The 26,425-nt window shown below is 40.0% G+C and overlaps 2 protein-coding genes across 3 annotated transcripts; one reads left to right on the forward strand and one right to left on the reverse strand.

The window, feature by feature from the left end:
• Nucleotides 1-5,504: 5,504 nt before the first annotated feature.
• On the forward strand, nt 5,505-8,100 carry LOC148876986 (vicilin-like seed storage protein At2g18540). The gene is made up of 5 exons (XM_088979795.1): nt 5,505-6,084; nt 6,185-6,369; nt 6,488-6,568; nt 6,661-6,945; nt 7,045-8,100. The coding sequence occupies exons 1-5, from the start codon at nt 5,760-5,762 to the stop codon at nt 7,759-7,761; spliced, it is 1,593 nt and encodes a 530-aa protein (XP_088835921.1). The 5' UTR covers nt 5,505-5,759; the 3' UTR covers nt 7,762-8,100.
• Nucleotides 8,101-9,192: 1,092 nt separating this feature from the next.
• LOC148876987 (putative protein phosphatase 2C 55) lies at nt 9,193-16,467 on the reverse strand. Of its 2 annotated transcripts, XM_088979807.1 has the most exons (6): nt 15,821-16,270; nt 14,299-15,225; nt 12,301-12,625; nt 11,908-11,967; nt 11,650-11,799; nt 9,193-9,696 (listed from the first exon to the last, which is right to left on the reverse strand). In XM_088979807.1, the coding sequence occupies exons 2-6, from the start codon at nt 15,063-15,065 to the stop codon at nt 9,400-9,402; spliced, it is 1,599 nt and encodes a 532-aa protein (XP_088835933.1). In that variant the 5' UTR covers nt 15,066-15,225; nt 15,821-16,270; the 3' UTR covers nt 9,193-9,399. The 2 variants fall into 2 exon arrangements, with proteins under 2 accessions (XP_088835933.1, XP_088835944.1); XM_088979818.1 differs by lacking the exon at nt 11,908-11,967 and having other exon boundaries at nt 15,821-16,467.
• Between the last annotated feature and the right edge of the window lie 9,958 nt (nt 16,468-26,425).

Below are 26,425 nucleotides of genomic sequence, written 5' to 3' on the forward strand. Positions count from 1 at the left end.
ATAAATTAATTTACATTATTAGTTTTTGTTTATTATATATATATTTTTGTTTATCAGTTTTTACTTGACCTATATTTTGTAGGGAAAATTCCCAGTTAATACTTTGTACTTTGTGCCTAGTGTCACTTTGACCCCCAAACTTTAAAATGCAACAGTTCAATACCCAAACTTTCAAAACGTGATAATCAAATACATACTATTAACTAGTTGTTAATTAGCCATTAAGTGACATTTTAAAAGGATACAAATGCCCTTCGAGTGTCATCTAATTTTCTTTATCAACTATCTAAACATTGACAGAAAAATTAATAGTTCCAAATCCTTGCCTCTTCTATTCAAGAAAGTTGGGGTCACCAAAATGCCCACTCAAAAGTAAACACAACTTTCTTGAATGGAAAAACAAGGATTTGGGACTGCTAATTTTTTGTCAATGTAAAATTAAATGACACTCGAAGGGCATTTGTGTCCTTTTCAAATGTCACTTAACGACATATTAACTGCTGATTAATGGTAGGTACTGGACTATCACATTTTGAAAGTTTAGATATTGAATGTCGCATTTTAAAATTCAAGGTCCAAAATGAGACACGATACTAATATGGAATTTTCCCTATTTTTTATTATTGTTAAGTTAAAATTAGCATTGTTTTGTGATGATTTTTCTATCATTATTTTCCATTTGGGACTCATGCAATGCATGAACTTTATTAAGAGAAATTGAAGCAAAAGTAATTATCTGACATTCTCAGTTGAGCTGAGTTGGTTCAAGTTCAATTCAAGTAGTTCCATGACACCATCACCAACTGCAATCCAAATAACATATAAGAGTGAGAGTGGCCAAATTTTGTATTAGCATTTATTACTTTAAATGGAATTAACATTTGTAAATTTTGTATTAACATTTATTGTTATTTAAATAGATTTAAAGTTAACTATATACCTAAAACATAATTGTCCATGAAAGCATTCGCTCTCCCCTCTCCCTCATCTCTTTTAATTTATTTGTTTTTTCTGTTTGAATATGTGAAAGGGAGTACCTCAACTCTGCTCTTCTCTTTCGTCTAATCGTATTCCACTCTGTTTTCAGGACGAACATGAGCTCGAAGTAATACCAGTGTTTTAGTTGCAGGGAGATTTTGCTCAAGAAATTTCTTCGTTATGAAATTTATTCGTCTCGGGCTGATATATCGTCGGGCATACCCAGATGGACATGCCCAAGATGAAGGCATTGTCATGGTGTCAGCCACTTGTCTGAGCTTCCCAATCGGCGTCGCATACTTTTCTTCAAATTCGCTAAGGATAGCCATCGCCCCTCGCCCGAGCCCAATGGCCTGAGCATCACATCTGATGGCGAACGATAAGAGTGGCCGTCGCACAAACAATTGCAGCACAAATCACTGCAACTCCAGGTACAACAGAGAGTATTTAATCCAACTCCCTGTTATTTGATTAGAGATGCCACAAGCATCGTCGTCGTCTGTCACAAACATCGATTTCAGACTACTCCGGTTTCATTTCGGGTTCCGATTTAACCAGTGATGCTAGTGTGACCAAGGATATTACTATTTAACATTCTGGTTTAGGTATTTTTTCCTTCAAAGCTGAGACAGAGATATGCTTCCTATATTCTTAAATTAAAAATTGGGTTTTATTTTGATAATTTGTAGAATAGTAGAAGGTAAATTTGACATTTTGTTTTTTTCATTAACATTTAGCCACAATGTCAATTGTCGATGCAAGACAATAATTAAACAGCAAAAGTATAATTAGTCAATTAACTAAATAGTAGGGGATAGTTTAAGAAGTTTTCCTTTTGGTTTGGTTTGGGCCAATTAGAAATATCACAAAGACTCCTTTTGTCTTAATTTTTCCATGATTTTGTTTAATAATAATAATAATTATTATTATACTTTTTATTAATAAATGTTGAAATTTGATAAATTGATAATTTTTAATAGTAAAATTAATGTTATTTATTGTACTAAATTTTGTATCTTATTAGTTAATTTATATTTATTTTTAATTTTAAATTTAAATTAAATTTATTAAAAATCTATTAAAACAATTAATAGTTGAGTAGATTGTATATTAGTACCTTGTACTTTAGGGCTAAAATGACTTTAGTACTTGAAGTTTAAAATGCACCACTGCAATGCCACACAATATGCTCCCAATTTGTGCATTTTTCTTTGGAGGTTTTTAGAATGTAGCTAAAACAGACCAGCCTAACAAGAACCCTAAATTGAACCTATTAAGTGGTGTTTTTTTTACCAAAATTATCAAATTTTGGTGAGGTAAAGAGCTTATGAGATTTATAATCTATAAACCAGTGTTTTCAAAATTGGACCGGACTAGAAAAACTAGAAACCTGTTACCTGATCAGTTCTGTTTCACCCAAACTGCTTTTTGGCCAAAACTGTTGATTTGGTCAGCGAATTATTGACCCGAGTGGTCGAACTGTCAAAAGTCGAATGGTTTTGGCCATTTTTTGTTTCTGATTTTTTTTTGTCAAAACGGGCCATCTGTTCGGACTGAATGATTTGATTGTTCGACTTGAGAACCACTCCCCATAACGTTTCTCTATCCAGTCCAGTTTTAAAAACCTTGTTATAAATTGTGTCCCATATTCCGGTAGCTAAAGAGATTTTGGGTCTGATATATAGAGTACTAGCTTGAAATTCTCTACACTACTATAGTATTATTCTGCAATTTCGATTCAAGTGATTCTCTTCATTAGATAGCCTAGTTAGGATTAGGGGTATAAATAAATCGGTTTTTGGTTAGACCCATCCAAATCACAATCAATTTGGATGGACCAATTAGATATATTGAATTGGACCAGTCTAGACTTAATGGTCTAAGTATTTATTGAATCTGGTCAATCCATAATGGATTTATATTGATTTGGGTCGGATTGAACCAATATCCGGTCCTTTAATATAAATAAAAAATAGAGGTGTCAATATTTTAATCCAACGGTTTTTAAAACAACTTTGATAATTCTGAACGAGACATGGGGACTCTAATCTAATGAATTTTGCCGTTAGGGATATATCCCGTATATGTTATAAAATGCAGTTGTCCACTTAAAACTCCTCGTATAAGATAAAAAATCCTTTATCCGTTTATCTCCTCACCTTTTTTTTTTTTTTCCTTCTTTGCTTGAAAGCTCACACAATATTCAATATTAAGGCAATAAAGAAAATTTAAAGAGCTAGGATTTTTCATGAAGGGGTAACTAATTCAAATCTATTTTTTCATGGATGATACCCATGCTCTTAGCAAAGCCAATAAGAATAACTCAAACCTAAAGCTTGTAAAATGCATCAGGTCAACACTATTTGTCAGGGGATTAGGAGGCAAACAAGTAGACAACTCAAAGAAATATTTGGGTCTAACTTCCAACTTTGGGTGGTTGAAGAGCAAAATGATAGCTGTTTTACGGACTCTGAAATCAATCACATTGTTCCACATCAATCATAAAATGAATATTGTCCAATAACCCTCAATCTCTCACTTGCATTTATTATTTATTGCTGATGCAGAGCAAAACGATTGGTTTCATAACCCACAAAACAGCTATCAAGTTCAGACTAACAAAGGAGGTGTTGAAACACTTCGCAAATGTTGAAAGAGAATATCATTAGGCAAGGAAGTTTTAGGTAAAGCAGTAGTTTTCCTATACGATGACTTAGGGCCTGTTGGTTTGCAGTTGGAATTGGAATCTGAAATAAAACCTGTTTGAATCAGAATGGTTTATTTCTATAGTTTGTTTAGTTCATATAGGAATCTAAATGAGAATTGAAATAAGCTGGAATAAAATTTAATTTATAAGGTAAGGGGAGGGAATGGCCATTCTAGGAATGACAATGGGGCGGGAGACCCTCTCCCTGCCGCAAAGCCAAAATCCCTTACCCCACCCTTGTCCCATCCTCGGTGGCAGGGCAGGGCATCTCCTTCTTGTTGGGGATGGAGAATCCCTATGTTTTCATCACGTCGAGTTAATACTTAAAAATACATTATATTTGGGGTATTTCATAAATTCGATTATGGTAACTTAGGATCCTAAAGTTTTATAGGAATTTGGGGGAAATTTAAGATATTTTAGAAACTAATATTAAACATAGGCATATTTTAATAATTTATCATTGGATTCGGGGAATTATATACAAACACTGCCCCCACCCCATCCCCATTGGGGGAAAAAAGTCCCCGATTAAGATCAGGGAAAACCCATCTAATTTGGGGTGAGGCCCAGTTTTACGGGGAAAGTTGCCATCCCTACACCATTCCCTTAAATGGGGAAATGTCATTCCACTTTCCCATTTCATCCAACCAAACAATTGGAATTAAAATGGCCCATTATGATTCTGATTTCAAACCCCTATTCCTGCAAGCCAACTAGAACTATAGAACTATAAGACGACTTGGAGTTTTAAACTCCAACTTAAACAACTAGAAACCGTAGAACTATAAGACAACTTGAAGTTTTGAAAATGAGTTTCAGGGCACTTAGGCAGGGATGGCAATTTCCCCATCCCCGATGGGTACCTGACTTCCCCAACCTGATGGGGTTGGAGATGGGGATTGCTTTGGCAGGATAGGGATTAATAGGGATTCCTGACCAGCCTCGACCCCACCTTAATTATATATTGAATACAGGACCGGACCGGATGGTCGGATCGGAAAAATCGGAAACCGATAACTTGACCGGTTATATTTTCCCCAAAAACCGGATTTCCCTCCCAAACCGTTGATTTTGGTCAGCGAACCGCTGAACCGGGCGATTAACCGTTCAAACGGTTTTGACCATTTATTTATTTATTTTTCTATGAAATGTATTTAAAATATTATTGATGTTTTAAATTATTTATTTATTTTTTAAAATTTACTATTAATAAAAAAATTTCAAAGATCCGGCATGGGACCCACCCCGTCGAGGTTGGAAACGGGAATATCCAAAATCGGGGATGGGGTCTGGGGACCATTCCTTAGGCTTTAGCATCATGCAAAGGGAGACGATATGTATTAAACACACATTCGCTAAGCTTGGTTACAACATTAATAAGTTGAAGCCCGGGCCCAACTATCACAGGGCAAGGCAAGGCAAGGCCCAACGTCATGGTAAAACGCTGCCTCCGGCCCGGTCCGAGTCTGTACGGGCAATTCTTGGGCTGAATTTTTGGCCCAAATGCTTATACAGAAACAAAAGAAGCCGAAGTGCCAAATCACTAATTAGTAATTACACAGCAACCCAGGCAGCCAGCGTTGAATTGTTAGATGGGTTTCCGTTTTTCTCTAGGCCAGTCGCCACTCGCCAGTCACAGTGAACGGTGATAGTATTGATACCATTGTGATAATATCATATACCATCCATAAATCCCCAATCAACGCATTCTTAGACAAGTGACTGTCCAGGAGGCTCCGTGATCACCATTCGTACCGAGTTCTCAGCGTTGAAGGTCCGTTTGGCAAACATCTAAGCTAATGCCAACACTTTTGCCCATGACTCGGTGGTTGAGAATTGAGATGATCACCCGGCATCACTTCCAAAGCGGAGAGGAGACACAGGATCAACCCGGCGCGGCGGAATTGCAGATTCTTCTTGTCGTATGTCCAAAAATGGCGCTCCCCCCTTCAAGGTGGCACGCTGCTTTCGTCTATACACGCGTTCATTTTCCAGGACACGTTTCTTCGTAGCTCCTCCTCTTGTTCGTTAATATAAGGGCTCCTCCTCTCTCTCCCTCTTTGTGCATGAAATGATGTTGAAGAGAGCTTTTAATTGGTCGTTTTCATTTTTCTTCCTCTTCTCTCTTCTTTTCATCTCTTTGCGAGTTACTGCTCTGAAGAATGATGCATCTTTGCAAGTTATTGCTTTGAAGAATGACGTATCTGATGCGAGATCACCGATCACAAAAGATCGCCGGAGAACCGTCATTTCGACGGAATCCGGAAAGGTCTCAGCCGTTGAGGTCCGTGATGGAATTAGAGGGGCCTATCGTCTACAATTCATCACCTTGGAGCCTAACTCCCTGTTCCTCCCTGCATTACTCCATGCAGACATGGTGCTATACGTTCACACAGGTAAAACTGAATCTGAATTTAACCCATCATATTCTGTTGTTCATCTTTTTCTTTTGGTTCCCACCATGCATGAACTCTATCTCTCCTGCTGCTGGTGCAGGGAATGGGAGCTTGAATTGGGTGGATGAAGAAGAGAAGAAGAGCCAGATAAACGTAGAACGAGGAGATATCTTTAGTCTTCCTTCGGGTTCAGTTTTCTCTCTGAGTAGCAGCCCAGAGTCCAAAGGGGAGGAGAAGCTCAGGATTTATGCTATCTTTGTTAATTCCAATGAAGAAAACTTGCATGTATGTGAGAAATGAGAAGTAGCTACTCTTAGTTATTTCCTTTATTTAACTCTGTTCTATTTATTTATTCATACAAATTTCATTACGACAATGCACACATACACACATCTACATGCAGGAGCTCCCTACCAGGACATATTCGACGTTGAGCGATCTGGTTTTGGGTTTTGATAAAATGACACTCCAGTCAGCTTTCAAGGTTGTGATCTCCCTTTTCTTTTTCAGAATTTATTCTACCCATTTGAACTAATTGCTTAGATTCTTTAAGGTAATTTGGTTCAAATTGGTCAGGTCCCTCCAGAACTGATAGAGAAGATAACAACCGCCACCAAGCCTCCATCAATTGTGAACGTGACATCTCAGGACGAAACGGACCACCTCATCTGGAAACCTGAACTTAACATCCGGCAATTGCTAAAAGATATTAGCAACAAAAGGAAGCCAAAGGCATTCAATATTCTAAAAGCAACACCAGATTTCCAGAACTGTAATGGCTGGAGCAAGATGGCAAACAAGAAGGACGTGCCTTCACTAAAACATCTCAATCTGGGAGTGTTCATGGTGAACTTAACCAAGGTTAGTTGCTTCAAATATGTAGTAAATATGCTTTAATTGGTTTGCTCTGCTATGCCTACTGATGAGAGTGTGGTCTGTTGATTTCTAATACTGATGAAGGGTTCTCTGATGGGGCCCTATTGGAATCCAATAGCAACTGAGATAGCGATTGTAGTACACGGCCAAGGAATGGTTCGCATAGTCTGCTCGAGCCGAATAAGCGACTCGGACTGTAAAAACAAGAGGTTTAAGGTCGGAGAGGGAGATGTCTTCGTGGTTCCACCTTTCCATCTTACAGCCCAGATTTCGTTCAATAACAATTCGTTTGTTATCATGGGATTCAGTACAATGGAAAAGAAAAACCACCCTGAGTTCCTAGCTGGGAAAAGGTCGATGCTTCGAAAATTGGATAGAGACATCTTGGCGAAGTCGATGAATGTCTCCACTTCAACAATTGATGAATTTCTAAGTTCCGGAGACTCGATGATCTCAGATTGCACATCATGCGCAGAGGAGGAAATTCAGAGAGAAAGGCAGGAGCGGAAGGGGGAACAGATGAAGAGAGAGCAGCAAGAGCAAGAGGAAGAGACAGAGACAGAGGAGGGACAGCGAAGGGAGGGAGAGGAGGAACAGAGAAAGCGAGAGGAGAAAGAGGCGGAGACAGAGGAGGAAGCGGAGAGAAGACAAGAGCAGAGACAGCGAAGGCAGGGAGAGGAGGAAGAGGGCGGGGAACAAGAGCAAGAGACAGAGACAGAGGAGGAAGGGGAGAGAAGACAAGAGGAGAAGCAACGAAGGCAGGGTAAAGGCGAAGAAGGTGGTGGAAGCGAGGATGAATGAAGAAAAACCATGAGAAAAATAATGGAGAATTTGACAGTAGTTCTCAAAAGAAAAAAGATCAGAGCGTCAACCATTGGCCACCTGAACTATGACTATCTATCTAGTGAGTGTTAAAATAAATAAATTGAGTGTCCCACACTCCCACTGTCTCCAGATTGGTTTTCTGTATTTTCTTTCTAGGGTTCGGATTTTGTAGGCGCGCGCCTCACTCGTTGCAGTCAAGTAGTTTATTTCCGTGGAATTGTTGATGTAAATTGTTGGAACTTCCAGTGTCTGAGTGCATCCTACAGTATGATCTTGATCTGTAGTTTCTAATAAAGTCCCCTCTATTGTTGTGAATTTGTGATGTGCATTACGACACACCAGAAAATAAAAAATATATATGACCAGTAATTCAGGAGAAACCTCAAGAGCCAGATTGTGAAACTCTACCTCTGTAATTAAGAAGATAGCCGGAATGTCGGAACAATATGTGGGGAATACCTCTAGACTAGTGGAAGGAAGAGTCATCCTCTGAACTTCTCTCCAATCGCCAATTACAGACAGAATTCAATCTGTAAAGGAAAATGAAATGAAAGACAAAGAGTTCCGAGTGCTTAAGTTAGGGTGGGTTGAAGTTGATTTCACTTCACCATCGTGCATTGTGTAAGGTGTCATTTACAGGAAACTGGTAGGTAAGCCGCACCGGGATGAGGAATGAAAGACAACTTGCCAAATTAACAGAATCCTACTTTACCTCTTAGTCTTACCTTGATCAACAGTCGGTCCGAACTGGATCGATTGGTGCTTTGGCGGGTGTTGAGTGCCTTGATAAAATGGAGACCAAGGACAACAAATAATTTCACCATCTGCTTATGTAATTATGATTTGCCGGCCTAAGTTGTGCAAAAGTTTTATTTTTTCTCTTTGCATCTTAAAAACTGAGCAAAATTTAAACTACGTATATGGTCTTTCAGGGTACGTTAAAGAGTTTATTGTTTTCAACTAACACTCAGCCTATTTGCACTCTCATGCACTGCAACCAAATGCAATGCAGCAGCCATGAGGACAATTATGGATTTTCCAAATTTGAAACTCAGATTGGAACATAACCAGAGTACAAAAATGCAAAACTGAGAAAGGCCGCCTGCCGGCCATCCGCAATATGGGAAATATATTAATTTGCACTATGATACATAAATTTGGATTATATAAAAAAGTACATGTCAGATAAACTGATAAAGAATATAAAGCAAACATCCCTCATCATTTCACTGCTTTAGTACCTCACTTTTTTTTCTAGGTAAACTTGGGGATTGGGGTTGGAACTTGGAAGGGCAAGGGCGGGAACGAATCCCGGTCAATGGGGAACTATATCATACATCAATTGACCCTACTATCTTAGAGACTCGTTCGTTGCAAGGGGAAACAAAGAGGATAAAAATGACAATCTGGAGCAATGTCTGAATAGCAAGATTCCATTGAAGAAAAGCTTCAGTAGATAGGTGACCTACTACTCTTCCCATATCTTTAACAGATTACACAGCAATAGATAAAAAGTTGATTCTACAAAAACCCTTACCCCTAAGAGAGGTAAAATCTACAACCATGAGCCATGGAGGGGAGCAGAATGCTCTGGTTTAAATAGAAGAAAGCTTGTCATTCTTTACTGGAGCAGGTGATGTAGGAGACAACAACTGTAATGTCATCAAGTTTGCCACCATAATAGCGAAACCCAGCATCTTGCGCAGCTGTTGAGAAAGGTGTCTGTCTGTTTTTGTCCTGTGCTCGTTGGCGAGCCAAGGCTGCTATTTTCTGAGCTGTTACCTGAGGCTCAAATCCTGCCCTTACAGCATGAACAACAACAGCTGTAACCTCATTGTTGTACAAGTTGTCAAATAGACCATCTGTACCAGCTATTATGACATCCCCTGGTGCAACAGGAATTGTAAAAACCTGGTTCATTCAACAAAAAAGGTTATTCAGTGTTTATCAAAGTTGCATGATTTTAAAATTTAATAGGCACGCCTTACAACCATCTTAGGTTAAGGGCATTTAAGAGTGATAGACAACAAAATAAACTTAATAAACCATATTTATCTGGCTCTCACGCTTTTCCCCTACTAAACCAATTTTTATCTCTAACAAGTTAGGGATAGGAGACGGAAGAAAATCTTTACTCCCACCTCTTTTATTATTAACCTCACAGCCAATGCTTTAAAAAACTGACCCAGAATGGAACCACTTTGGCCACCAGTTTCTGGGTCAGCAGTCTGACAGCCCGGTTCAAATGGACAGCCCTTTTTAATTAAAAAAATAAAAAATAATTAAAATAAAAAACAGCCAAAAAACATTGTCAGGGTCAAACAGGTCAACAGTTTGACTGCCTGGGCCCGCAGGTCGCTGACCAAGTCGATGGTTTTTGGCCAAGATACAGGTTAAGGGTGAAACTGAACCGGTTGCCCGGACGGTTCACAGGCCAAACTGTCCGACCATCCAGGTCAACAACGGTTCAAGAACCATGCTCATAGCTGCACCAACACCAACTGAACCAAAAATTACATAGCATCTGGCAAAACTTCAGAACTTGCAACAAAAAGTATCAGAAAAACTTCCGAATTCATTTTTTGTGGCTTTAACCAAAAAGACCACAAAAACCACCAAAAAAACATCAGAAAATATTCATAGAAAAAGAACCCAAGAGTAATTGCTGGGTGGTAATATGTTGGACATTGGCAGCTGCAGAATGTCACAGTATCTCATATCTTTATTAGAAAGCTTGGACTCGGATCTATTTACCCACAAAAGTTGTTCCCACATCCCCACGAGACATTACAAGTTACAACAATACAACTGTGCATTGAGAATATGTCCCGTCATTCATGGGGAGATGTTCCCAACACACGGTGGGAGTGCTCTGTGGGTAGGGATGTCGGAACAATTTGTGGGTAGGCTGAACTTACTTTCTGTACCGTTTCTTCTGCTTTCTATTCATTTTGATCAGTTTCTATGTTTACCTTTGGTAGAGTTGTACTCAGTCCCCTCCTTGCCACACCTTAAGAACAGGGTTTTCTTTCTTTTTCACCAAATCCACTTGGCCCCATCTTGGTTACTAATAAAAAACCAAGAAGAATCAAAGATTGAACCAAACTTTGTTCCTTTAGCATCCCAGATCAATTGGGTGTGGGGGAGATTTTAGAGATAACAAGTTTAAATCTTGATAAGCTCCAGAGGCCCAGTGGGTGTTAGCAACTCTTTTAATAGTGGAACCACTTGCATGTCAAGGTCTTAAGCTAGCATCCGATGCAGAACAGAATGGGATTGAGGTTAAGGATGACTGTCATGTAGCTCTCAGTAGCTGTAAGCTGATCCAGTGCAGATGAAGATCCATGGATCTTCTGATTTCTGATCCGGAAAGGGAAATATCTTTCATCTAATCTGAATTGCCTGTTCAGATGGATGCTTAGGTCCGCTAACAGTTGACAAGATTGAGCTACAAAAAATACCCTAGAATGTGGTATGCTAGGTCTGGGGAGTGATATCATTGTGTAACTGAACTGTGTATGTAATTTCTGATAAAAAAAAACTGTATGTAGTTTCAAAAGCTTGTAAGAGGGATTGGACACCCATTGGGCGTTTTCTATTTTTTGCTTGCTACTACCTATTTTGGAGCGTAAAGTTGCCTCCCATGTTAACAACTAAAAAAAATGAGATAGCCACTGGTGTCAACATGCATCCATGAACATTAATGGCATAGAAAACCATGGTTACCTCACTGTTGAATACAATGCTAGCAATTAGGATGTGTCCATGCAATGTTTTCCATGTGCTTCATAACCAAAACTATCGGTTTGTGTGCATGTCAAAAATCCAGGCATGTAGTGGATAAGAATGCAAGTTGCAACTAACCTGACCAGAGCTAGGCAAGTCACCTCCATTTCCACACTCTAGTTGATAAGTGAAATTGAAACTATGCTGTTGTACAGGAGATTGGAACACAGTACATCCATCTCTAACTACAATAAACCCACTGTCCCCCAGGTTAATTGCATGGATACCCTGCAATAAGGAAAATAGATCAACCCATAGTATGTCAAACAATCTCCAAGTTGCAAGAATAATCACGAGATTCAGCTGAAGTAGAAGCAGTAAAACAAACACACGCACATGCACAAACAAGTGTTGGGGGAGGGGGTGATTGCGGATTCTCCTGATGAAGTTCATAGCCTGAGAAGTAATAAGTGAGAACACTAAATTTGCATTAAAATAAGAAAACTGAATCAAGGCACCATGTTTCAGTGAAAAGCATCTACACATGTCTGGAAATTGCCATTTGGCCATGAGCAATTTAGAAACTAGATTTTAGGAAATTGCCAAGTGCCAACCAAGAAGGCAGGAAAAATTTATAAATTATTTTCCACAATTAACATGCTTGTGTGGATCAAACAGAAAAATAGTAGACTATTTCCTTTTATTGAAGTTGGTAACAGAGTGCCAAAAGCTCCCCAACCTGACAAAAGAAAGGATAGTAAACTAAGCATGGTATGAAAAACAGCATACCTGGTCTGTAAGTGCTATGATGCATGCTGTTGAGGATCCTTTAGCTTTTGTGGTCAAGTGAGCTTTCTCCAAAACCCGAGCCGGATCAATAGAACCTTTAGGCTCTTCTTTAATTGCAGTTACTGAATTTGACATGAGTTCTCTAGCATATTGTCCTGCATCAATACCCAGATCTGCCCATCCGCCAACACCATCTGCTACACCTATAGCTTGCTCATCTACACAAATGAAATGAGCATCCTCTCCACCAGTTTCTTCCTTATCAGGGTGTGGAAGGTAACATGACCCCGAAAGCAGCTTCAGGGTTCTATCACCTAGAATTTTTCTGTGATCAACATCAAGCAGTAAAAACATGTTAAAATGATTGGCCAATTGGAGTAACTACTGAACCATTTCATTATCCACAGAATAATCTGTTCAGCATATTTAAGCCTCTGGAACAAGATCTAAGTGAGAAACCTAATTTAACCTCGTTGAAATAGTTGGATTAGAATTTATGGCTCCGTTTGGGAAGAGTGCCAAATAGGGTGCAAATACAAATATGTAGAGTAAATTCCGGTCCATGCAAATGCAAAGTTAGTTTGGTTTTGCATTGATAGATTTACTTTCTTGCCAAATGAAATTTAGTTGTAATGGGTGCAAACACAAATACCGAGATTGAAATATATAACATTGATCAAATTAGAGTGCAAAGTTTGCGTCCAGTTTTTGGATGCAAACTTTGTGCTCATTTTAGATACAAACATGCCTTGAAATTTGTGAAAGCTGTCACTTTCAGTATATAAATGCATTCCTACCAAAAACCAGCAAAACTGAACATGCATATGCACTCTTCCCAAATGGAGTGTAAGGAATACCAATGAAGGCAATGGGTACAGGTAGCATTAATAAACCTTTACATGCATCTACTTTTTTATCAGTAGCTGTAAGATTTTATTGATGATAGAAGGAATACAAAGTACTTATGTAAGATTTGTGTGTCTGTGTCTGTGTGTGTGTGCATGTTACAGTAGAGCCAGCCCATTGCTGCTCTCCTTGTCTTCCAGATAAGACTTCCGATTTATAACACTTCTTTTACTCTAAATGATATCCTCCCAAAATCAACTGCTTGCTTGCTCCTTGTTGAGCTAGGGGATTTACATCCTAGGCATCCAATTTACATGCATCTACTTAAAGATGCTAGAAGAACATATTTGAGGGGAAAAGTGAAGGTGCACCAACAATTGAATTCCACCAACAACTTATCTTGTGCCAGAATGGGTGGTGTAAGACCGGTTGCGCTTAACATGAATCCAAGATTCTGTGTGACACATCCTGAATAATATGTTGGATGCTTGGACCAGCTGGAAATTTTTTCTAGTTCAAGCTCAGGAGGAAATACCAGAACCTGAAATGGATCAGATTGGGCTTGCACAACTAATCAAAATTGTGTCTTACATATAGAGGTAGTTTATTATCAAATTTAGTGATGCATGATGGCTATCCAAATTCATGAACATCTCATAAGAAATGAAATAACAACTTTATAAAACCTCCGTCTAAGTTTCTTCCCCTTTCATTGAGGCACAATTTCTTATCCATCATCTCTTTGTAAATGGTCTTGGAGATGGATCCTAGGTAAACTGAAGTAACAGTGCAACTAGTGCCACCATGGTCAAATCTTCTCATGTCTGTGTGGCTGAACAAAAACAGGATAGGTGGTACAAGTTATCATTCAATCCCTAAGAGAATGAGGTTTAAAAAGATGAAGGACAAGGTAAGGTAGACTTTCTCAGTTGCAACCTTGGCCATTCCCTTTAACGTTCGCTTTAATTTTTAATCAGCTTTTTAATTTCTTTTCTGAATTGCATTTATGAGCTAGGATTTCCACTTTACTGCTATGGTTGGAAGGTAAAGAATTACAATTTTTTTTGGATTCCTACTTACTTTTGCAATCTCAAGAATCAAAAGACAAAAACAATAAAGACTCAAGAGAAGTAGCCAGGTGAGTTTGCATACTGTTCAGTTGAAACAGCAGAGTTTGCACTCTGTTCTTCACGTGCTGAGCCATCAAAAGATACATCAGGAGCAGTGCCAAAGGAGTAACATGCAGAAGATGTGCCATGAAAATATTTTGAACTTGATCCCATTAACGGATGAGAGTTGCAACTCCTCCTTGCTATATCAAACATGAAATACCCATAAACCTGATAACTGTTGGATGGTTCTTGATTTCTCAAACTCATGCTTGTTTTTCTGCAACAATCCACACGTCTATTGCTACAAGAAAGGCCAGTCCGATTGAAGGAGCTCAAGAGATGGCCATTCCTTGATGTTAAATTATCTATACACCGATCACCTAATACAACTCTAGAGCCACAGGCAGCCATGGTTGTGGTAAAAGATGGACTGCGGAGGGAAAGCTGGGTCGAGTCAGATAAAAGACGATCGATATGATACCCGCAAACCTGACATGATGGACCAGAAACGGAGGGAATTGAAAATGTTCGTGAGAGTGCACCAACAAAAACAGCAAGACTCTTTTGTTCAGCAATGCGGAGATCTGATCGTGCAGCAAAAATTGTAGCAGGGCGTAAGAGTAAATTCAATCCCCCAAGACTTGAAAACGGCCTTAAAGTTGACAACCCAGAATCCCCAAGCAAAAAACTCCCTTGTGCAAATAGAAATCCAACCGATTTGTCAAGCCCTCCTTGTTTACCTATGATCAGTCTGCGAAATCCAGACCGGAAGTCCAAGTTCAGCCTTGAAAAATATGTAGATGGCATCTTACCCTCTTAAACAAAAGAGTGATGCCCAAATCCCACTATCACGTGAAAGCAAACTGTTAAGTCTACGCACAGTAGAAATTTTCATAATTTCTGATACATCTATTGAATAAGAAAACCCCGTTTCCGCTTCTCCAATAAGTTACTCGAGTTTAGGAACCTGAGTTGGGAAAGGAAAGAGTTGCAAATAATAAGTAAATGCCAATTTAGGTAGACAGGCAAGAAAATAGAAGAATAGATTAAACAGAAGTTGCAGCCCCAAATCTGGTTAGAGCTATCATTCAGGTGAAAAGAGAGAGAGAAAGAGATTAAAAACTACGGTTAAAACTTGTTACAATGATAACCCACACGAAACCAATCAAATCATTGGTTGCACAAACAAATAAAAAAAATACATAGAACTGATTTTGCTGCAAAAATATTGACATTTCGTTGCCTGAATGAGTATTAAACTTAAGAGATAAAAAGCTGAAAGGAAATAGGACAAATATTAAAAGAAGTAAAAAGAAATTCCGGTAAATAATTAACAGAAAACAGAATAGGTCAAAACAATGAAACTGCAGCTTCGGTTGCAAAGAAAAAAAAGGAACTCCAGGTGCAATGGATTCTCACGTCTTCCTAAATAAAAGAGACGAAAGCTCCCGAAAAGTCGAAAGAAAATCGTCAAATATGAATGGATTGAAAAACAAAATCCCAGATACAAAAGTCAGTAAAATAAAAAGAAATCCTTAAGAATAAAGGGACCGAAACCGCACCTGCGCAGAGAAAGCAGAATATATTATCGAATCAAACCCTAACCCTAGTTCAAAATTCCATGAATCTGCCGATAAAAGCACCCGCTATGAGGCTGGACCTCGTTTCTCGCTCTGTCTTCCGAGAAGCAAAAAGAAGAATGGACGAAATTGATATCCGATCCGGTCGAACCTCAAGCTGCTGGTGCCTGGTGGTTAGGTGGAGAACACGCGCCTTTCTTTCGTTATTTGTGAGTCTTTCTGCCTAGGATTGCGGTCAGCGAAGCAGCAGCCGATACCAAACCGATTCGCTCTCTCTCCAGACTCAACTCAAGTGTTCCCCTCGTTAAAACCCTAATAGTTGGAAATTGGCTTTTTTTATATGAGATACCGAAAGGATGATATCGGAAGACTCTTGATACTATTGTTGGCGTAGCCTTGCACCAAAACCCTCCATCACGGCCGCCACGTTTGGAGTTGGAAAATTGAATCAGGGTAAATTTTATATCCCAATTTGATTTTACACGTGTTTGATAGAGGTGTTAATATTGTCTCATAAATCGATGTAATATTTCATTCTTACCAATATTTACATTGGAAATCAATGCAAATTTTTCTTTCTTCTCCCTCCAATGGTAACCTTCCAATATGAAAATCAATGTAAATATTGTCGTCCACGTGAAGAGATCCGCAGGTTTGATGTTGACTCTATGGAATTTCAGAGTAAAGTTTACCGGATCGACGAGAAAGAGAGTTTCAAGAGACTTTATTAGGGCGGAGTTTCAAAGCATAGCAGAGTTTCACTTTTACATCAGAACAATCAAACAGTATGAGAGAAAAATTCCAAAACACCCTGATCAATTTTCCACCAATCACTAAATCGGGATCAAAATTTCCATCGGTGTAAATTTGAATTTACACTTAAAACAAATGCATCCTTGGTGTATTGTTGCAACCTTGAATTAGATGGTATGACGTTAAAGTAAGTAGGAATGGCTAGGGGCTTATGCAAATGTGGGTTGTGTTTGGCCGTGTTTTCCTCTTTGGGCTACGTTTGGCGACAATGCAAATATGTAGAGTGTAAAACGGTTCATATAAAATGCAAAATTTGATTAGTTTCGCACTGATAAATTTACTTTTTTTATCAAACAAACTTTTAGCTGTAATGGATGCAAACACAATTCTAATAAAGCATATGCTTTTTTTATCAAAAGCCCACTTGAATGCAAATTTACTTTTTTATTGGTGTATTTTTACATCTTATTATCAATGTAAATATGCATTGGTTTGCCATTTGTCAATGCATAAATGCAATGTTGCCAAATACAAGCAAAAGTGAACTAGAGTGCAAATTTACCATGAACTATGATTTACACTCCATTTGCATCGTTTTCAAATGTAGCCTTTGGACCGGATTGGCATGGGGCATGACCCATGGCTTGAGCTCACACAGGTCTGTGCTGTGTTGCGGGCTAAGCCTTGGGTCAGGTTAGGCTGTGAGTCGGGTCAAGCCATATTAAAAAAAAAACAATGAAAATTTTAATATAAATAAAAAAAATAGATAAAAAAAGGATCATAAATTTTTATTTTATATGAATTTTGATGTATATAATTGTTTATATATATAATAATAAAAATAAAATTATATATTATAATTATTATATAATATATTTTATATATATAGTATATATGGGCTATGACAGCACATAGGCCCTATACAACATGGTCCGCTCGATTGTGTCATATCGTGCTAACCCATGGACCTGAAACCCGACTCGACACAGCCTAATTTACACCTTTAGGAATCGCAACAGGGTGGGGTTGGGTTTTGCATGCCCTGTTCCCGACCCAGAATTCAAATGCCCCTTTTGTTCCCACTTCAAATCTCATTGTAGCTAGAAATCTCAACTCCATCTTTGTCTTTTCCTCCATTCCGGGTCATTCCTACTTTTATATTTATAAATTTATTTTTCTATTTTTTAAAATATCTAAAACTATATTATATTATATAATATGATATAATAATAATATATATTAACAGCTTTATATATATATATATATTGAAGGGGCTGACTGTAGAAGTCGTGTGACCGAAATCCTTCTTCTTCCTAGGTTCGTCGTTCTTCTTCCTGGTTCGTTCTCTAGTTCCCTGTCTTCCTTGTTCGTTCTTCATCCATTCCTCAGGAACCAAGATAATAAGAAAGGGTAAAGGGTATTTTAATAAAAATAGGTACACAATAATTTGTACAGGAGTAAAATGGGTATTTTGAAAAAAATATCATCGATCTAACGTTTTCTGTCATATTCATTAATGGAAGGGAGATTTTTGTCAATTTCTTTTGAAAATAAAGGAAAGGATTTTGCTAAAATTAAATTAGACGGGGTTTATTATTGTCAGAAACTTTAGAAAAGGTTTTTGTATTTTACCCTATTATCTATAACGGAGAAAGCAAAATGATTAATATACCCTAAATTAATTTTGGAATTAGATTGATATATAATTAATTCAAAGAAAAAAAAACCCATCATCTTCAACTTTGGAACAATGAACTTGACCACCTTTCATATCACCACTGAATCCAATTACCACCAATGGAGCTGTGATAACATCTCACAAGGGCACTTGTCTTCTTTCCGAAAACTAATGCTCGACCCACCATTGTTGGTCAAGTCCAAATCCGCGAATGGGATGGATAGTCCCAATTCCATCCCAATCCAAGCGATTGGAATCTCTTCCACTCTATAGGCTTATTTCAGCCATGGAAGGCTATCAACTAACCATGCTACTGTTTAATAAAAAAGATCTATAATTCCTCAAAATTAATAAATAAATAAATAAATAAATCTGGAAGTATAGAATTTCAAACAAACACAAATCGGAAGATGCTTAATGTTTAATCTAGAATTCATGGATATGATACAGAGCTGTAAATGGCTTTTGATTTCCTCATTTGTAAATCCATCTACCTGCATCAGTTCCTAGACTAGTAAGATACTGCATGTGAGAATAGATGAATAAAACACTCGCGTATCAGTTGTTAATTCACATTTACCGGAGCAAGTTAAAGAAAATTGGTTTAATTGATTTACAACCATGAGAACCACCCAACTGTTGAATGGCATTCAAGAACCATCGGTTTAGCTCTGAAAATCAACATTCCCTAGGCTTCAACTGTAGATGGTATTGTCGTTGCAACGGCTGATGGCTTCCTCTCAAATGGATGAAATGCACCTCCCCTCCACTCATCTTCGTTTCAATGACTGATGTCTGACCCAGATCCTATAAATCCTTCCAATTTTAGTTCAATCGATCAAATTAAAAAAATAAATAAATTGATCCACTATTAACGGGTTTGGTCCTTGTTTCATATCACTTGATGAAGTTGTTGTGGTGAGTTGGACACCGGTGATCGGAATCTGTTCAAGATTGCCTTTGCCCGGTGAAGGGAGGTTTGCAAGATTGAGATTTAAAAAAATAAAACCTAAACTACACATGATATCACGTTCCGACAGATATTGACAGAGGGTTAAGGGATGGGAAGTTTTTGTTGAAAAATGAGGGGATGTTTGGTAGGGTGTTCATGAAAAACTGAAAAAACGAATTAAACCAAGAAATGCGGTTAACCGAATCGATCAGTTCAATTTTGGTTCGGAATTTTTAAAAAATCGAAGGATTAGTTTAGTTTTCAATTAACCTATAAAAAAATTGACGGTTAACCGAACCGACCGATATATATATATATATATTTATAAGTATATTATATATATATTTAATATATGTAACATGTTTTCTATGTATTTTATATAAATATATATTCATTATATATAAATATATACTTATATTATATTTATAATAATCTATTTACAAATATATTATATATTTTTAAAATATTTATAATATACTATATATCATCTATTATTTAAAATATAATATTATACACATATTTATATAATATATTATAAATATAAAAACCGAAGAACCGAACCAATCAAAAGCTGAAACCGGTGGTACCGGTTCGATTTCAGTTTAGTAAAATGAAAAAACCGGCACCACTAATTCGATTTACAAAAAGGGGCCATGGTTTGGTTAACCAAACCGTGGACACCCCTAATGTTTTGGTATTTAAAGGGGACGCTTAAGTCTATTACCCTTGTTTTTATTATTGTTGGTTTTAAAAACAAATCAAAACCTATATTGTTTAAAAACACATCCCCATCTCTCTCTTTTCTAATTCTATTGATACTTAAAGTATATTTAATATCTTGTTGAGCTTGAGTTCAATTAATAAAAAAAAAAACATTGAAACTCAATCAAATTTTTTTTAAGCTTCATAGCTTGATCCCATCCAATTATACATGTACCTACATAGAACTTTATTATTTAGTATTAAATAGGCCATATTTGGGAGTGTTTATGTTAAGAAAAAGTGCTTAATTTTATTGGGCGTTTGGTAGTCTTTTTCTTTAATAAGCACTTTAAGTAATTGTGACTATTTTGTCCTTCATTTTCTTTCAAATTTTACAAAATCACCTTTATAAAAGTACTTTACAAAAACACTTTTATGAATGCACCTTTATAAAATTACTTTTATGAAAGCATTTTTATAAAATTACTTATGAAAGTACTTTTATAAAATTACTTTTATAAAAGCATTTTAATAAAAAAGACTTTTACGAAAGCATTTTTTTTATAAAAGTAAAAGCACTTTTCAATGTTTTCAACCTGTCGTTGACTTGGTCTAGCGAACCGTTCGAACCATCACCCAGTCAAGATTTTGGGTCCGGTTCAATCAAGACCCATCAGATGGTCAAAAACCATTCGACCCGATCACCGGGTAGCGGGTTGCACACTCAATGTACGCAAACTTTCGAGGCCATAACTTTGCACCCATTCGACCCATTATTTTCATCGAAAAACCCTTTTTGGCCTCAAATTGTAATTTTTAAATTTTTATAAATAACAAATTAAAAGCTGAGTAAAAAAATATAAATTAAATATAAAAATAAATATAACATATCTAAAACATATTTGATGGGGCACGATCTGGGCACTCCTAGCTGGCTGCTGATTGGCTCCTTGTTGGCAACGAATGACACCTGAGAAGAGGAAGATGAAGGATTCTTGGGGGATTTGCCCGACGATAATACTCCGAAGCTTAAGTTATAATGGTGGGGAGGAAGAAAAGAGTGTAAAAGGCTAAGAGTGTAGGTCGCGCTAGATCACTATGTCTCAAGATTAACTCGTGAGCATATAAGAGTTCAAGTTCAGATCTAATTCGAGATAGAGTTCTCCCTTTCAATAAAAGGGCTTTTATAGGGGCGTTCTTGTCAAATCGGGCGTAACCGCCACTGGGCTCCTGCCGCAGTTGATACCTGCCAGGACTGGGCAGGTGATTGTTACAATGTACTACCCGCTTGGATGAGTGACACGTTTTAAAGGGACAGGCATGCCACCATCTGTCGAAAGACGTGGGTGTAGACTGTCAAATGGGTAGGGACTACACCGTCAGTCGAGAGACGTGGTGCAGACTGAGGAGTACGGTCTTGTCAGATAGAAGCTTCCTGAGAGCGTTGCATTGCTTAGTCGTGAGTTACTTTGTAGCGAGCTACTTTGTAGCAAGCTCTTAAGAGTATTTCGAGGTGACCCTCATCAAGGTTGGTCTTTGAGGCAGTTTTTGCTGAAGCGAGCTGGTTTTCCTAGCTCACGAGTTGAAATAGTCTTGGAGTATTCCCTTCTTCTCAGTAGCTTGGGGGACTTGGAGCTCGCATTGTAGCGAGCTATGACGTAGTGAGCTGCTCTACAGACTCGTTACTTAGCTTGGGTCAGGCCATGACGCTGAGCTGTTGCTTCTGCTAAGTTAGATCCACATGTCATCGTCTCATTAGGTCGGGTCAAATCATCCTCCATCAATTGCCCCCCACTCCTTGGGCTTAGAGTGTTGCCTTAGCGTGAGGAGTTCATGAAGTGTGACAGGTTGATTGACCGAAATTCATACTTGATTGACTACTCATATTAAATGCGCACACGGGAATCAGGGGATTTCTAACTTTTCAAATACCGAAAATGTGCTGAAGCGGCTCTTAACTCCAGATGTCATGCATCCGCCATTACCTTAATCATGGGAGACGTGCAACCAGTCACATTTCGGTTTCAGAAGGTGTGCAGTGAGCTTGACTACGAACCGTTGGATCTGCCTTAATATGGGCCATTGATTCGGGGGCGTATTGGCTATAAATAGGAGGGCCCCCTAGGCCTCATTTCCTTTCATGCCATCTTGTTGTCTTTGGATTTTGAGGTCACGCATCTTTCTAGCCTACTCGAGCTCTTCCGTTCGCTTCGTTTCGTCTTTCCCGGTGAGTCTCAATTGCTGTCAATCATGTCTGGGTATCCATACCATATTTATTACCAGGACGGTAACCAGGACGATGACGCTCCCTCGAGCTCCAGGGGAGCATGGGAGCAGGTTCCGGAGGCTCGGGAGACCTCCGGTGATGTGACCTCTACTTCTCGGGGGAGGGAGCCTAACACCTTTGGTCCTTCTTCTATGACGGCGGAGAGACTCATGTCTCTAATCCGCTATTTTCACCTTCCTGGGGACCTCATCTATAGTCTCCCCCTGGTAACTTTCCTTGGGAGCATGGTCACGATGAGATAGTAATTTACCAAGAATAGCTCGAGGTTGGCCTGCGTCTTCCCCTGCACCCCCTTATAGTGGAGGTGCTAAACCACTTTAATGTTACCATCGATCAACTTCATCCCAACGCTATCCGGAACATGGTTGGGACCATCTCTTTGTGTTATGAGTACTGCCTCCGGATAGACGTTTTTACTACCTCTCTCCCCGCCACGCCTACAAGCTCTTGTACAAGCTACCAAATAAGATTCCCATGTGGAAGTGAGACTATTTTGTGGTCCGTAACCCCAAGGGGTGGCCCTTTCCAACCTCTTGGAGGGGCGCCATCCAGGACCCCGGGGCCGAGTTGGACCCTAAAACTCAATAAACGATGTTGTCTTGGGCATCGGTAGGCTTCCTCTGTTCGGACTACTTGACCGAGGAGAAGCTCGCGTAGGACGGTTTAAGCCCAGGTAGGTTACCTTTTTAGGTCGTGCAGTGTCTTGTAACAATATTGTGTATACATAAATTTTGTTTCTTACCGAACTAATATATTGTGGATTTTTTGGAAGCCATCATGTCTGGTGTTGACGCACGTCTCCTCCTCTCAAGCAACCAGAAGTGCAAAGTGAAGAGATCGCATCCTAATCGGACTCCCACCTATGGGGGTACTGAGTTTGGGTCTGCGGAGCCAGACTTCGCCTCCCCACCGCCTGAAGTTCCGTTGCCTCCATCTGAAGGAGGTGCGGGCGGAGTTGGCCTCGAGGAGGGCGAGCTCCCGTAGCAAGGGGCGATTCCTCCTGGTCCTTCTCAATCGTTTCCCTACCAGCGGCTCCCAGTGGGGAACTGGGAGGGTATTAATGACCTTAGTTTCCTATTGGCAGGTGAACTCCACCATCCACGCCATGGCCCTCTAGACGAACATCTACTCCGGCAACACTCACAACCAGAGGGTCATCATTCAGAAGCTCCAAGGTGAGCTCGACCGGACCTGGGGTTAGCTCCATCACACTCGCAAGGGGAGCAAGTCCTAGTAGTAGCTCGTCTGGGACCAGAAGGCACCGATCGCCAAGTTTTCTGAGGAGAGTGCGCGCTATAAGGAGGAGTTGTCGAGGGTGGCTGTAGAGAGGGAGCTCCATCATCAACAGGTTTGGGACTTGGAGTCCACTCTTCTGGACCGAACTCGGAACTTCGACAACATGGTGGAGGCTGAGCGGGAGAGGGTGGTCTAGGACTTCAAGAACTCCCAAGAGTATCACGACCTCCAAGTGGAGTATGGCTCGAGCTCGTACCGCTTCGAATTCAAGCTCTGCCATTGGTTGGTCCGAAAGAAAATTTCTGGGCTCAATCTTGACGGCATCACCATGAAGGGCATGTCCCCCGAGATGACGGACCAGGTGGAGGAGGAAGAGCTTGACTCCCCAGAGGATGAGGATGAGGTGGAGGAGGTGGACCCCTGAGGCTGGCGGCGTTGGTTTTCTGCTCTGATTTCCGGTGGCTCCTGGGTGCCATAAACCCGGTCTTGAAAAGATCTTGTTGGGCGGTTGTGCCCTTTTTACCTCATGTTAAACTTCCTCGAGCTATTTAGCTTGTTTTTTTTTTTTGTAATAGTAATGAAATTTCTTTTTCTTCAAAGTATGGTGTGCTCCTTGTATTTTTTTGCTAAAGCGATCTCATCACCCTAGCTATTAGAGCTACATGCCTAAAGTAGGACTTTTCGGTAGTCGTTATCCCGAGCTGTCCCTTAACGTTCAAGGCATCTCTATGGTATACCGCGAAGTGATTACCATGTAAGCCCGAACTATGCGTTTGTTGGTGGAAGTGATTACCATGTAAGCCTGAACTATGCATTTGTTGGTGATTCCTTAGTTCAACTAACGTACTGAGACGAGCTGTGCTTCGTAAGGTTTAAACCCGAGCTGCTTGCGCCTCTAATATTTCATACTCTACCTTCGCTACTGAAGTGGCTAATTCTTTCTTGATGTCGAGATCTTAATTAGCTTGGTTTTTTAACCCTTAAGCTGAGAGGGTGATTTATAGTCTACCCTTGAAGTTTACCCATGCCATGGAGGCGACTAGGTCTTATTGCACCGAAATCGTGTTAGCTCGGCATTTTGGCCCTTAGGCTTCTGGGAGTGACTCACGGTCTACTCAATAGTTTGCCCATGCCTTAGAGGCGACTGGGTCTTGTTGCACCAAGGTCATGTTAGCTCGGCATTCAGGCCCTTAGGCCCTGAGAGTGACTCATGGTCTACTCAGTAGTTACAGGTAATACTGCCTTAAGTTGATAATATTCCATGCCCGAGGTACTTGTTTCCCTTCAAGGGTTTTGAGCTCATATGTTCCTTCCCCGAGCACCCGTTTCACTTGATAGGGTCCTCCCCAATTCAGTCCGAGCTTGCCAGTGCCAGGCTCAGGTACCATGACTTTACGAAGGACAAGGTCGCTAACACGGAGGTTTCGCTTCTTGACCCTGGCATAATAGTACTGAGTTACTCTTTGCTGGTAGGTTGCGGTCCTGATATATGCGAGGTCCCTCACTTCATCGAGTAGGTCGAGGTTGGTACGGAGCTTGTCTTCATTTGCCTTGTCGTCGTATGCTTCCAATCGTAGCGACGAAACCTTGAACTCAGCTAGGATGACTGCCTCAGTGCCATAGGTGAGGTTAAAGGGAGTCTCTCTTGTGGTGGTTTTCTCTGTGTTTCGGTAAGCCCATAGAACACTAGGTAGCTAGTCCGCCCATAGTCCTTTAGTTCGGTTTAATTGTGCTTTCAGTCCGCGGAGTATAGCTCTGTTCGTGACTTCTGCTTGGCCGTTTGCTTGAGGGTGCGCGACCGAAGTGAAGTTCTGTCGGATCCCCATGTCTTGGCACCAGTTCTGGACTTTGATGTCCTCGAACTGCTTTCCGTTATCAGAGATTAATACCCGAGATAACCCGAAGTGGCACACTATGTTCTTCCAAAAGAAGTTCTGAACGCTTCGGGCTGTGATTGTTACAAGAGGTTCAACTTCTACCCACTTGATGGAATAATCCACTGCCACCACTAGAAATTTGTTCTGGCCTGTTGCTGGTGGAAACGGTCCAAGTATATCAATGCCCCATTGTGCAAAAGGCCAAAGGGTTGTAAGATTCTTGAGATCGGCAGCGGGCTGATGGTGGATGTTGGCATGTCTCTAGCACTTGTCACACTTTCTGACGAGCTCAACAACGTTTGTTTTCATTGTTGGCCAGTAGTATCCCTGTCATAGTGCTTTTTGGGCGAGGGCCCTGCCCCCCAAGTGTCCGCCGCACAGGCCCTCATGAGTGTCGCGAAGCACGAGCTCAGCTTCGGAAGGTTGCAAGCAGCGCAGGTAGGAGAGAGTGTAGGATTTTCGGTACAACCGTTCATCTATTATGATGTATTTAGCCGCCTGACGCTCTACCCTTCTGGTGGCATTGCTTTCTGTAGGGAGGGTCTCGTGTAGTAGGAAACTCGCGAGCGGATCAATCTAGCTCGACTCTACTTAAATGACAAGAGTGACCTCCTTTGCCCCCCTGAGAATGCTAGGCCGAGCCAGGTTCTCTATGTGCACGGTCCTCATGGTATTATCACTAGTGCTGGCTAACCAGGACAAGGCGTTGGCCTCAACGTTCTCAGACCTCGGGACTTGCCTGATGAAGCGTGACTGGAAGTTGGCCAGAGCCTCTCTTACTTTGGCCAGGTAGGCAATCATAGTCGACTCGCGAGCTTCGTATTCTCCTGTGACCTGAATGACCATGAGCTAGGAATCGCTGTAGATGATAATGTGCTTGGCTTTCATCTCCTTGGCTAGAGCTAGACCGGTTATCAACACTTTGTACTCTGCTTCATTGTTGGATGCCACGAACTGAAAGCGTAGTGCATACGCCATTTTTTCTATCTCCAGATATCTCATTTTTGCTCCCTGCAACACCTTACTAACATAGTAGATAGGTCGTTGGACCCGATCTACCTCTTTTTTTAGTACCGAGTTGACCATTTCGTCACTTGCTGAG

The sequence above is a fragment of the Nelumbo lutea genome, chromosome 1 (genome assembly GCF_056320005.1).
Source record: "Nelumbo lutea isolate HS-2025 chromosome 1, American lotus-T2T, whole genome shotgun sequence".
NCBI classification, from domain to species: Eukaryota; Viridiplantae; Streptophyta; class Magnoliopsida; order Proteales; family Nelumbonaceae; genus Nelumbo; species Nelumbo lutea.

What these genes read in the sequence shown, in the direction of transcription:
- LOC148876986 (XM_088979795.1), top strand. Translation starts at nt 5,760, where the DNA reads ATGATGTTGAAGAGAGCTTTTAATTGGTCGTTTTCATTTTTCTTCCTC. An exon ending in CCAATGAAGAAAACTTGCAT is followed by an intron (nt 6,370 to 6,487) that starts GTATGTGAGAAA and finishes ATCTACATGCAG; the next exon opens with GAGCTCCCTACCAGGACATA. An exon ending in TCATGGTGAACTTAACCAAG is followed by an intron (nt 6,946 to 7,044) that starts GTTAGTTGCTTC and finishes ATACTGATGAAG; the next exon opens with GGTTCTCTGATGGGGCCCTA.
- LOC148876987 (XM_088979807.1), bottom strand. Translation starts at nt 15,065, where the DNA reads ATGCCATCTACATATTTTTCAAGGCTGAACTTGGACTTCCGGTCTGGA. An exon ending in CCCAACACTTGTTTGTGCAT is followed by an intron (nt 11,800 to 11,907) that starts GTGCGTGTGTTT and finishes TCCTTATTGCAG; the next exon opens with GGTATCCATGCAATTAACCT. An exon ending in ACTTGCCTAGCTCTGGTCAG is followed by an intron (nt 9,697 to 11,649) that starts GTTAGTTGCAAC and finishes TGAATGAACCAG; the next exon opens with GTTTTTACAATTCCTGTTGC.